The sequence below is a fragment of the Netta rufina genome (genome assembly GCF_964035555.1).
Source record: "Netta rufina genome assembly, chromosome: Z".
NCBI lineage: Eukaryota > Metazoa > Chordata > Aves > Anseriformes > Anatidae > Netta > Netta rufina.
Window position 1 is genome coordinate 38,227,886 of NC_140126.1, and position 14,088 is coordinate 38,241,973.

The window sequence follows — 14,088 nt, forward strand, 5'->3', positions numbered from 1 at the left end:
TATATACATGGGTACAGAAGTAACTAGAATAATGATTATATGTACTGTGAAAAAAATGGCATATAGAGTAAACAAAGCAAGAGATGTTGCAAATCTCCTACAACAAAATAGGTGGTTTAATTTTGGATGAAAAGGTTGGGGAGAGCAAGAACAGGAAACGTAACATAACAACCAAGCTTAAAGTCATTGCTCCTCCTAGGTATATGTGCATGTGTGAACACAACGACTCTTACAAAAGTCCTAGAGAATCCTGCTCTTGGTCAGTATCACTTAAGGAAATATATCCTTACAGGTTTGAGACTTAGGAAAACCCAGCCTGAAATTAGTTCCTCAGTCACACTGGCATTAAGCAAGGTGAAATGAATGTTCTTACTTAGTAATCTGAAAATAAAAAATAATTGCCTTAAGAGATATGCAGAAAGTTTCTAGTAAAGTAATTGTCAAGCCCTAATATTAAGAACAAGCAAACTGCATAGCAAAAAAAAAAAAAAAACACAAAAAAAAACAACAACAACAAACAAAACAACCAACCAACAAAAAAAAAATCAAGCAATAAAGTCAGGAGCTTAGTATCATAAACTTAACAGTTAATAACTATTTCACATTTCTTGCCTTTTCTGATGAAGACAAATACACAAAGCTCTAATTCACCTTTGGCATCAATAAGCAGAGCTAGTTTTGTTACTTGAAAAGATGTGAAAGCTGTACCTGTCCACCTCCACTGCATTAACAGATTAACAACAATAATCGCAAGACATAACAGTATAAAAAGCTGTTATAAAAAGCAGTTCTTTGGCTGCATTATTTTTGGCATGTGTTTTTTGTTTGGTTTTTGCTTTACAAAGATTGTCTTAGGCAAAATGTATTACATATTATATCTAAAGGAAAAAACAGTACTGCTAGAGAAGCACAAATTAAGTAGTAAAGGAGTTCTTGCAGATTCATATAAAGAAACTAAGGTCAAACATAGTGTAACACATGAGTTCTAAATTTCTTACCCGTCCTGCAATTCTGTTCCTGAAAATCCTCAAGGAAACATCTTAACTCTGACATAATGTTATAGACTAAATTGCAATCAAAGTTGTTTGATTTACTTTTTTTTTTTTAATATAAGAATTAAAAATCAAGTAGCTCATGATTCTGCTCAGAAATCTGATTCCTAAACTCCTCCAAGCAAAATACTTTAGTATTCTGCATAAACCAAGAGATATTAGACCATTATGAAACTGATCAAAAGGACAAATCAGACAAACAGTGCAACTTCTGATAGCTATTTAAGGTAGAAGAGGAAAGGTTAGCAGGAGTGTTGGTACTTACTGTGCCCGGCTCTCTGTCTGCTCCCGTAGTAACCAAGAAATGCACAGACATGCCCGTTCAGACACAGAGGCAAGAACAGAAATAAAAAAGGGGGGAAAAAAATTAGAACACAAGCCACAAACAGTTTTCAAATGGCTTTTATTTATATAAGTCATTGCACATTCCTAATACAGTGATTTCCTGAAAATTACAGTATTTTGTAAACATGATTTACAGTTTAACCATACACAAAGCCTAGTTTTATTTCATGACAGAATAAATTATTTTCTTTTCAAAAATTAGTCAAGTGCAATTTTGCCCAATATTTAATTGCGTACTAGAATTTAAGCCTATGAAACTAAAGTAACAGATGCGATTATCTAAATCCTTTGTTTGAACACATTCACTTCAAAATTTAACTTCTCATTCCCCCTACCTTCCCACCCACCTACCCATTTAACATCATTACTTTCTTTGAAAAAAAAAATTACCCATTTAAGCAGTTTAACAGTTTTTCACAATATGGTGCAGGCCACTGGTGTTGCACTAAACATTTACCAGGATGTCAAAATGCCCTGCAAACTATAGGGCATATGACACCTAGTGATCCCCATTTAAAATACTGAAGGTTTCCAAGCTGAATTTTGCTTCAGTGGTATATATGCAGACATTTTTTAAGTTTGCCAACAGTTTATTGTCATTCTATGTAACTTGATTTCTTTAGAGATGCACATAACTTGCAGCAATGCGCAAATCTGACAGTGTCCTAATCAGGCCTGCCATGCCTCTCACCTCTGTGGTGTTCTGCATCGTGATGCTTCTTGTCATCTTTTATTGCCAAGTGAGACTGCCCACCCAAAGCACTAGAAAGGGCAAGGAGGCCAGCACTGCTTCCGAGTGGAGGGATTCCTGAAGGCTGAAGTCCTGATGGATGCGGTGTTAGAGGCACTGGAGGTCCATGGCCATGGGAGAGATGTTGAGCCTGCAACTGCTGCTGCTGTTCCCAGCGTTATCGTCATCCCCAGAAGAACAATGCATAGCATATGGTTTGGGAAGGAATAAGGAGAAGAGGTTTGGTTAGTTATTGAAAACTGACAGTGCATTTTTATTTTTATTTTTTTAATCTAGGCTTTCCTTTTGTCCCAGTACACTATAGATACTGCACTGTATCATGCTGTCTGTGGACAACTCTTATCATAACCTATAAAACAAGAAGACTAACTGAACACTTGTTCTACAGCCTGAGAAAAATATTCCATGATTGGAAGCTATTTTGTTTTAGGCAGCCACTTTCTGTCATAACATTATGAGTGACAAACACACAGCAGTAGCAGAACTCCAGAGAAGGCCTCAAAATCTTCCTTTTCTGTAAAAAGGAATACTACTGCTCTAGGAAAAATATAAAAAATAATAAAAAAAATTCTCTGGCAAGACTGATTTAAACCCACCTTCATCACCCCTGCTACCCAAATCTAGAAAGAATAATTAGGATTATATTTTGAGTATTAACAAGTAAATAAAAGACACCACACAATTTTATACTTAGCATAGTTAAATATTTTTTTTTTTTTTTCCTACTGAAGCTTTTGAAAAAAGCTGTTCGCACGATAACATTGTGTTTAGGAAACAATTTTGAGTTTAAAATCCAGGTACTCCAGACAGCACCAACAACATCAGAAAACTCCTCAAAGGAAATATGGTAGTAATGAATTAAAGTATCTCTTTTTATTTTAAAATCAGCTGGCAGGGTCAGTACCCTGATGAGTAAACATAAACATCCCAGTGATGAAACTGACAAAATAACCTTTAAGCTATTTTAGAAACAGATTCCTTATAATGGATTTTTTTATTTTTTATTTTTTAATATTTACTCAATAGGGAAGTTATTTTCTAATTAAAGCTGTTATGGTTCTACTAACATTTTCCAAGTTCAGCTAACCACTTATTTTGACCAAAATGCTGAGCACAGATTTATTGGGAAAATTAGGTTTCAAAACCATCTTTAGCTCAATCATAGCTCCTCTTTAGTTTGCTACAGCAAAACAGATGTTCTGCCTCTTTCCTGCTTTCTTGTGCCTGGGCACATGAACAGAAAACAACAAACTTGGACACACTCCACCCGCCCACTGCTGAATGTAGACATCATCAAAAAAGCAAGGGAATATCACTGAAGTCATGCAATCAAGCAGATGTCAATGCCAGTCATTCTGTGAAGAGCAGGCAAAGTTATTACAGTACTGCTGAGAGCTACTGGAAGCTCACCTAAGCAGAAGGTAGAATTAAGATCACAATATTTCACAAATTACTCCAAAATATCTTCTTCCATACCTCCCAAGACTCTAAGAAAAACAAACCAACAACACCCACATAATATCTACACGCAGATAAATTACATTACTATTGAGATAACTAGCGTACCTCTGTAACTTTTATTTCATACATCTCCACCCAAGACATTCCTTGAGCTGTTTAAGAATGCCTGCAGACATAAGCGACTCACATTGAAGAACTCTGGACTGGACGGGCTATGCTTGCACTTCTCTGTTGCCCGCAGCTTCAAAGCATCTATCATTTACTTGTTTCTCATATACAGGACAAACCTCAAAAATCTACTAAAACCCCTTCACGCAATTATACAAAGCCACAACTTTACCAAAATTTTGGCTTCTTAGACCAAATTTCACAAATTCATTTTCATATGGTGTACAAAAAATTTAGTCTTCATTGCAATGCACGTACATTCTCATCTCTATTCTTACCAACTCTTAAATACACTTAAAAGACAAGGTAAGAGAAAGGTAGCTCTTGTTCTTTTACTTTAGTGTTTATAAGAATCTAGAAAGTAATATTTTGAAGGAAGCATTAGGAGTTATTTTCATTTGAAAAAGTTAAACCAGTAGACCACGTTCTACAAAATCAAGTTGCTATTGCTACTGCTAGTGAAACCTCATTTCACTACACTGCTGCTTCTTCAGAAGCATCAGTAAAGAGCACTGCACAAGTCTGACAATACTGTTGTGTGTTTTTTTTTTCCCATTCAAACTCTGAAGAACAAGAGGACATCTCTCCCTCTCACAGACATTATCAGTAGTTTCCAACATATTTCTTCAAATCAAGAGAAAACTTGGTATTTTGGAAGGCTCTTTAAGAGAGATGGTATCTTAAGTCATTCTGTTCCTCTTTGATCAACGAGGTCGGTCATCTGCACTTCTACCCATGCAACAACATGCATCAGCAGCACTATAATGCATTCATAACCTTGGTCTTGTCCCCAGGTGCACTATCACACTGGATTATCTAGCTGTGGTGTGAAATTGGCTAAGAACAAAAATTGATTTCTCTCCTCCAAATCAGTTTTGTGGAGAGAAACCTGTTCCTTTTTCCAACAGCGAGCTCAAATTAGCTTATTTTGCAGTGTGGGCACAGGAAGTCAAAACAGGGAAATGAAGTTAAATTGTTTCTATTCTTGTCCCTGTAGCTTCAGGACGCCTGTGAAGATTCTGCTTTTTCATGCCCAGTTCAATTAGCAAATAAGTTAATCTACACGATTTCAGGAAGCGAAGCTTAATTCTTTAGAAACCAACCTGCTAAGGACACGCTACCTGCAATTACACTTGCTCTGCTTTGTAGCCTACACAAAGTGTATTTTGTAAGTCCCAGAAATTATGAACAGATTAATCTCTTCCAATGAAGTCCTTAACACTGAAGGGATGTGACAAAGAAGGGCTACACCCTGTTTCTCTGACAGAATGGCATGTGAAAGCTGGGGAGCAATGCTCTGTTTAAGGTATAGAACAGAGTACGAGAGCTGTAAGTGGAAACTCATCGCAATACCCTGCAGCTTTGCAAAATGGTTACTTAGGGCAGCAGAAGAAAATAGTCCACAAAGATGCTTAAATATGCAACAATATTAAATAGACTTAAGACCAAAAAACTGATCATGGTCTGTAATGCCAAAGATGTTAAGTTCTTTCTAACACACCAATAAACATAATCCTTTCCAAAAGTTCATACCCTGTTACCTTTTTATTTATACAACTTGAATTGCCAAAAGTATATTGCATTTTTACTAGAAAAAGGATTATGATACTGCGCACAAAGAGAAAAACTAAAGACAGGGTAGATGCATAACAGCAGTGCTCACCAGATGTATTTAGAAACTAGACATTTGCCATTGTACATCCTAGAAACAATTGTTATGCATATAATCACTTTCCTGTCACTTCGAAGACACTAATGCCTGCTCTACCACCTTTTAAGAGCTTAGCAGCAGTGAGATATAAAGCTGAAGAAGTTGGCAGCAGTATCATGGTCCACTAGCCATGTTCATTAGCACTTAATTAAAAACTAGACACCTGCCATAAGAAATGTGCTCAGAAAAGGATGAGTAACAGGTCTGTCTTACTACCAATTATTACCATTACTTGAAGAGCAAGGGCTGTGTCCAGTTTCAGACGGATGCGGGAATGCAGAAAAGAGGGCAATGATGCATACACAAGTGACTGCACTGAGATAATTAACCATAGCATTGATTTTTTAAAAGCATCAATAGTTCACCCACCATTTTGTTGCAAAACCAGAAGCTCTTCATATTTGCAAAGGGAGGAAAGAAATGGTGCATTCAGCTTACTGTCCAGTATCAGACTTTATTATTATTGACTATTTTTTCCCAGTAACCCCCTAACTAGACTGCAGAGACCCCAAAACAAACATGAAAAACACAGTGCTTCCTTCTCCAATCTAGCACCTCCTAGCCATCTTAAAGGTGGTACAATTCTTCTCCTCCAACACCTTAGTTCCAGCTATACAGAGATCTTTAACTAGGACTCAAAATTCAGAATGAATTTTCAATCTCTGCCACAGGCTTCCAGAGGCAAAGTTGGTAAGTTCTTGTTTATATACAGGAAATCCATGTCACAAACACATACCTCCTGGTTCTTTATCTATCAACACTGACCAAGAAGCACTGTAATTCCCATTCCTACCATAAAGCAGTTCTACTGATGTCACAAATACCTATGGCTTAGTCTAGTTTTGAATTCCTAGTTTTGAATGGTTGCAAGTATTCCTCTATTCTTAAACAGAGGTGATATACTATTCATTATCTATTCAATTGCACAGAATTCAGAATTCACAGGTAATTGCAAACCAACAATGGAAAAAGGTTACATATCTGGTCCCAAACTACAATAGCTGTCTTCTCCAGTGGTATTCTGAACAAACATCCAGGAAGAGAAAAAGAATTCTAGAAAACATGATCAGCACTAGCTCTGGTAACACTATGAACAGTGGCTACATAGATTCATTCTGAAAAAAATATATGGCAAGCACAAAAGTAATTTAGAGACCTAAGATGCAAAGAGCACTATTTCATGTCAACTGCTGTAGAACAGAAGAAACATGACTTTATTAAACTCAAGAAGCCAGAAAGATATGAAGAAAAAAACACAATCAAAACAAAAATAATAAAAAACCACCACCCAACCACTACCAAAACAACAAAAAGCATTATTGTTTATGCATTGTCATATTCTGTCCCTTCCCAAACAAGTGCTAAAGTGGAAGGAGGTGAGAAGTAGTACAAAATCTTTATGGCCAAATGAACACGAGGGCCACTGTTTGAGCAGATACAGCCAGCCAACCAATGAACCCTTTCTCTCTCTGTTTAAAAAGATTCTTACAACCACCAATGCAAAAAAAAAAGTTGGAAAAAAAAAAAAAAAAAAGACCTTCCAGAAAAGGAAACAACCCAAGATAATGCTCCTGCCAGATCCGGCCTTCTACATTACCTTGGAAGACAAAAACCTGCACCCATCACCTATACTAGCAAAAGCCAAACCTAGCAGTAACTCTCATTTGACAACCTAATGCATAAACTTACATTTGCATTTAAATGTCTGTAATTACTTTCAAAAGACTACTTCACCTACAGGTAAGCACATTCTCAATGATGCCAGATAACCCTCCCTTAAAAATATATCTACATTCTTCTTTACAAATGTGAATGTACTTGTATACAGATATATATTGGCAATACTTTCTAACATGGATTGCTTACTACTCAACTTTCTAACTTTACTTCACCAGCAGCAGCAGTGCTTCCTTTTCTCTGTCTTTGCATGCTTCTTTTTCTTTGATATTATGACTATTAGACTAATTGCAAAGTGTGTTAGAGGTCCCTGCAAGATATTTCCTTCTTATTTGAATCTTATTCTTCAATACCATAGCAGTAACATGCAAAATCAAGCTCTGAGTTTGTTTTCTTCTGCAGGTGACACAAAAACCAGGAGAAGTGGCTGAAATGACTGACAGCCATGCTGCCATCCAGAAGAAACTCAACAGGATGGAGAAATGGTCAGGAACCTCACAAAGGTCAACAAAGGGAATTGCGAAGTCCTGCACCTGGGGAGGAACATAGCTAAGAACAAGTACATGCTGGGTGCCATCTGACCAGAAAGCAGAGGCAGAGAAGGACCTGGGGGTCCTGGTGGACAGCAAGTAGCACGTGAGCCAGCAATGTGCCCTTGACACAGAGAAGGTTAATGGTGTCCTGGGCTACATGAAGCAAAGTAATGTCAACAGGCCAAAAGAGGTGATACTACTTCTCTATTCAGCAATGGTAAGGTTGTAGCTGGAATACTGTGTCCAATTCTGGAATCCCCAGTACAAGAGAGACCTGGATATGCTGGAGAGAAGCCATTGAAGAATCACAAAAACAAAGAAGGGACTGGAGCATCTCTCCCATGAGGAGAAGCTGAGAGAGACTGGACTGTTCAGCCTGGAAAAGAGAAAGCTCAGGGGTAATATCATCAAGGTGTCCAAGTATCTGAATAGAAGGTACAAAGACAAAGCCTGAAGAGAAGGTACAAAGACAAAGCCAGTGGTGCCAGGACAAAAAGCAGTAAGCAAGAAGTGGAACACAGGAAACACTTTACATTTTTGTAAAGTCAAAAAGCCACCTTGGTCAAAAGCCACCATGACATAGTCCTGGGCAACCTATTCTAGGTGGCCCTACTTGAGCAGTGGGGATAGAGCAGATGACCTCCAAAAGCCTCTTTCAGCCTCAACCATTCTGTGTTTCTTATAGTTTACTGTTCTCTCTGTTGAAGTGCTTTTTAGAAAAATGAGAGTCAGCTACTGCTGTCACTGCTTCATTTTCTATCTTTCCCTTGAAGCATCTGTGTTTATTTCGGTTCATTTGATTTCTTTACTACCTCTTCTTTTAAAGGCATAGATTTAATTCTGACAGATAGGAAACTATACTATATCAGAGTAAACAAACTTGAAAGTGCCCACTACTGCACCTCTAGCTTGTGAGCCGAGAATGGAGTCTTTGTAGCTTTGTACAAGTTATTTGAAAACTAGCCATTATGCGAACAAGCCACAGTGACTCCAGTGAGGGAAGAGAATGTCCCCTCAGAACAAAGAAACAGTGTCTTCAGCAAGCCTCTTCGATGTATATAACGCATGAAATGTCATCTTGCTACAGAGATTTAAGTCCACAGACGGACTGATTGGCAAAAGCTATCCAAAACCATGTATTTCAGACACACAACATTTGTGTGAGACAATGACATGACTATTTAAAGACCCAACTGTCTCATGGGAAAAAACCTTTTCCTTTTTCATGCAGAAAAGGCACAGATAATATCTTTGGGTCTTAACACATATTTTCCACTCCCACAAAAAATAATAAAAAACTTTTACTATGTACAAAGTATCAGTAAGCAAATATCAAAGTTGGAAAGAAGATGAAAAGACAAAGTTTTTTTCTTTATTTTCTACTACAGGAATTTGCCTTAAATTAAAATGTAGAATTCTGAAAAGAAAACTTGTTGGAAAATATTTGCAACTCTTGCTTCCACTTTTTCAAACAACTCAAACCACACTAATAAATCTCAGTTGCACATCTTACCAATTTTTCTAGAACAGAGGTTATACAAATTGCCTCACACAAACCAGAAAACACAATATACTGGCAAAAAGACAGCTTCCTCAAACGCATTCCCAAGCAGCCCTTTTCTCACAAATTAGCTTCATCTCTAAGATAACTAAAATAAGGCTGAAAAGTTGTACAAACTAGGGGATGGCAGGCTGGAGTCCTGTAGGAAAGGATCTGGGGTTCTGGTCAACAGCAAGTTGAACGTGATCCAGCAGTGTGCCCTGGCAGCCACAGGGGCCAGCCATGCCCTGGGGTGCACCAAGCATGGCACCACTAGCCAGTCAAGAGAAGGGATTGTCCCTCTCTGCTCCGAGCTGGTATGGCGTCTTCTTGAGCTGTCTGCAGTTTTGGGTGACAATATAACAAAGAAATATAAGTATTAGACAATGTCCAAAGGAGGGCTGCAAAGATGGTGAAGGGTGTAGAGCGGAAGACATATGAGGAGCAGCTGAGGCCCCTTGGTTTGCTCAGCCCTGAGCAGAGCAGGCTGAGGGGAGGCCTCATGACGGCCTGCAGCTCCCTCACGAGGGGAGCGGAGGGGCAGGCATTGAGCTCTGCTCTTTGGGGACAGCAACAGGACCCGAGGGGATGGCATGGAACTGGGACAGGGGAGGGTCAGGCTGGGAGTTAGGGAAAGGGTCTGCACCCAGAGGGTGGTCGGGCACTGGGACAGGCTGCCCAGGGCAGTGGTCACAGCACTGATGCTGCTGTAGTTCAAGAAGCCTTTGGACAACGCTCTCAGATGTAGGGTCTGTTTTTTGGGTGGTCCTGGTGCAGAGCTATCAGCTGGACTCTATGATCCTTGGGGTACCTTCCAACCCTGGATATTGTAAGTTATATTTTACTGCTTTGCTGATACAGTGACTCCAAGCACATTAATAAACTCAGCTCTTCTAACATCTTTACCTATATAAATAAAAAGAAAAATCAGATATGAAACACTCAGCATATTCAAATTACTCAGTGAAAAGAATGCAAAGGAACACAAAGTATACATTTGTGAACTAACTTCTGTCTTCCTTTCTTAACTCCTTTTCTACTTGATCACTTGATTCCTTCTTCCCTCTGTTATTTCCCTCCTTTTCAGGATTCATTTCCATCTGTCTGCTGTGAGATCCTCCCTCAGAAATGAAGTCTTGCCTCCTCTTTGTTCTTCAGAAAATTCAAAATAGGTAAAGCAAGCTTGACTTCAACGGGTTCACAAAGATTAAAAAAGAGCACTTTGTGCATGGGTGCTCCCAACCACACAGTGTTGCATACCTGCTTCACTATAAAATGTGTTTCTTCTATGAATTTGTACAACACAGATTTACAATAACATACCTAAAAATACCTAACCTGGCCAACTCTAAAGAATGAAGGGGAAAAAGCAACAGACTCTCATATTTCAAAATTAAGAAAAGTTAACGAACTCTTACAAGCACAACTCCCCATACATTTGCTATGTAAGGCTAAAGGTTATTGCTTATCAAAGAAAAAATAAGAACTAGTTGCAGTCATGATAAAAAAAAATAGTGTGCAGTGAAGCTGCCACACAACTTATCTGAAGCAAAAAACATGGTGTTGACTAGCACTGTAGTTCAGAAGAAAAAATATTCCATGGAAAATAAATACAACACATCCTAACCTGGGGCAAACAAACCACTGGTGCACATGGGTCATCTCCAAAGAACCTACAGCAGGGAACTGAGATAGCAATTCTCAGTAGGGGCCAAAGTAGCTATACTGAAGCCTGCACCTAGCTAGCTAAACTCTAAATTCATTTTTCTATTAAAATAACTGGAAGAGTTTGAGAGCTCTTTGAAATACTTATGTAACAGAGATACCAAGTATATCCTTTGGCATGTATTTTATAATATGTTCAGTATTTCATGAAGAATTAAGATTATTTTTTTTAATAAGGAAACTGACATCTCTCATCACAAGGAAATCTTGGCTTGTTATCAAATCAAATTACATAGTCAGTACCAGTCTACTTAAAAGTACACAAACTTCTGTGGAATCACAAGATCTCATTTTTAGTTTTAATACTGTCATTGGCTTCACACCTATAGAATGGAGAAAAAGAATTATATTGCTCCCCAATATAATGCAAATAGAAAACATAAAAGTAATTTCAAAGGGTAGCTTGTTAACCATTAATTAGTTTCCACATCACCATTACAGATCACAGACACACAGATTGCAGTGGAGAAAGAAGTACTTTACCTTTTCCTCAGCTCTATGTTGAGCAGCAACTCTAATCTTTGCTGTGCATTTCTGTCTCACTTAACAGCTAGGCTTCTCTGCGCTTCCTTCTGGCATTCTGGAGGACAAGTCCAGGCACCATAACTAGAAAGCTGAAGAGATATTACACTTCGGGCTCTTCAAAAAGATCATTGTAAACAGCAATGACAGATGTGGGTAACCACACCCAAATGGATTTGTCACCGCACCCAGTGAATGAGCATGTCAGCTGTTTTTCTGCTAAAATGATCAGCAATTAACTATTTAATAAAAGTGTAGTAATAATCGTTAAATGGAATGATTTTTAATATCCCATTGACATGGAGGGAATAATTATACAGCCCTGACAGCATGACTGGCACTTTCACAAGAGCAAACCTGCACTAGCAGCCTAGATATGCCATGGAGCCTTTGAGGCTTGTTCCACATCCGCAAAGTCCCACAGCGAGGATACAGGATCCTGCAAGCAGATGGGATTCTTCCAGTTCAGCAGCATCTTCTCCCTAAAGTGAACTAGCTACATCTTGGCTGCACTGGTGTAGCTGCATCCACACAAGGGCTTTTTGGCATCATTTTGGCACGTGTTGTAAACCAATCTAAAGCTTCATATTTTGTACCAAGTGTAGACCATTAAAGCATGGTTAGTGCTTGTATCAGCAGCTATGCCAGCAACATAGAAAGAGCCCACTAAACAAAGAAACTAGCATAACCTTGTATGTATAGACATACATACATTTTAAATATTATGTATTCATGTATGCCATGATGTATTTTATGTATTAGATGCATTTTTAAAGCAAGTTCCCTTCTCTGCACATATAAACAATATGTAGCTTTTCCATTGATCTCTATGCTTCGAAAAAAAATTATCACAGGCCTGGCTTTACAACATCCTGTCAAACAGTTTATAGGAAAATAAAATAGAAATAAGTCACAGAAGAGCCATTTCTAAAGAGTCTTGTTTTAATAATGACTTTTTTCTCCTTAGGTTAAATTCTGAAGAATTAAGTGACAAACAGCAAAGCTGAAGTCAGCACTGGAAGAAAAAGACATGGGAACAATGGAGGAATCAGAGAAGCTTTTATAAAGGACAGATGCCACAGGGTAGAATGGGGAGGAGGGGTAGAGGCAGGAAAAATAAATAAATAAATAAATAAATCCTTGGGCAGGAAAACATGTCTTCAAAGAACATCTCAGACTCTAAAGGAAAGTAACAAATTGAAAACCACAATCTAAAAACCACAGAAGACAACCTTAAATTCTCCATTGCTTGATCCAGGAAAGACAAAGGCTGTTTTTCTGAAACCAATTATATTCTTCTCATCACTGTCAGCACAAGTTTCTTAGAGAAGTAAGCTTTTTTCTTCTCTTTTTGCCTTTTTTTTTTTTGAAAAAAAAAAAAAAAAAAACTTTTGGAAAAAAAAAAAAAAAAAGCTTTAGACAGGTGCATATTGCTTGTTCTAAAGACTCGGAGGCAAGCCTTAAGTCTGTAGAATGAAGCTGCCAGCACACATTGCTTCTGGTTTGCAAAAACTGCCAACACATTTTTTTCTGGGGCAACCGTAAGTTCCCGCTATTACTTGCCTTCTAACCCCAATCTACATATTTGCTTTTTTTTTTTTTTTTTTTTTTTTTTTTTGCTACTGTTAGCATGTCACTACCATTTAAACACACTTCAAAAGCATGTTCCTGCTGCCACAGCAGCCAAAAACAACCAGTTTGGGCATGCACCAATTTGAAAGTGACTTAAGAAACACTACTTCAGGTTGTTGTTTTTTTTTTCTTTTTTTATTTTATTACAGATGTATGATTACCTTAAAAAGTATTTCTTTTCCTTCCTGCCTCTTTTATTCTCCAGAAATTTAAATCTTGGTGAAAACAAAGATAGTAATGATAGAGTACAAAAAAACCAATCTTTTGGTAAATTAAAATCCAGACATTAAGTTCAATATACGACTTCAAATGATGCTTATCAACTACTTTCCCCCAGTTGTTACTAACTACAAATACATTTCTGAGATATCAAAGAATGAAAAATTTGTCAGTCACAAGACAAGCACCACATTCCTTTTTACTAGCTTTGCCAATCCATGGAAAAAATACCATGGAAAATCCATTTCCTTATTGGAAATTCTCTATATAACCTCAATAACTTCTCTTCCCAATTACCAGTCACTTCAGAACATGCATTTGAGCAATCTACTTCTGCTAATCCTTGCTTTTGCTGTCTTAATGTTACTGCTTGTAAGTATTTGATTTAAAGAGCTACAGTTAACTAGCACCTTTAAATACAGAACTGGACATAGTCAGGAGATTAAGTGTTATACAAGACAGCAGCTCTGATAGCTCAACAATATTCTGAAAAATTAGTAATACATGAAATTACCAGATACTGGGGATCCTTTAGTAGTTGATACAAACTCTTCAGCATTGTGATGAGGTACCGTAAAATGCTGTACAAGCTGTGTCTTTGCCCTGTCTTTAGTATTTCCTAAAGTTATCCTAAACACCCACGCTAGGCTCTTTGTGCAAGAACAAAAGCAAGCTTCTTTCCCTTCTCCTCCAGTCCTCCCACACGGGCCCCTGCCTCTACTCTCTGTATCATTCTTCCAAGAAAAACATAG

At 37.8% G+C, this 14,088-nt stretch overlaps 1 protein-coding gene across 2 annotated transcripts in view; it reads right to left on the reverse strand.

The window, feature by feature from the left end:
• The window catches only part of LOC311221014 (transducin-like enhancer protein 1), a 76,288-nt gene that overhangs the window by 31,872 nt on the left and 30,328 nt on the right, over positions 1–14,088 (reverse strand). For both annotated transcript variants that reach the window (XM_084304735.1, XM_084304734.1), the window contains exons 7-8: positions 2,089–2,293; positions 1,318–1,334 (exon numbers count right to left, since the gene is read on the reverse strand). In XM_084304735.1, coding sequence (XP_084160861.1) covers positions 1,318–1,334; positions 2,089–2,293 — 222 coding nt within the window. The remainder of the gene's footprint in view (positions 1–1,317; positions 1,335–2,088; positions 2,294–14,088) is intronic.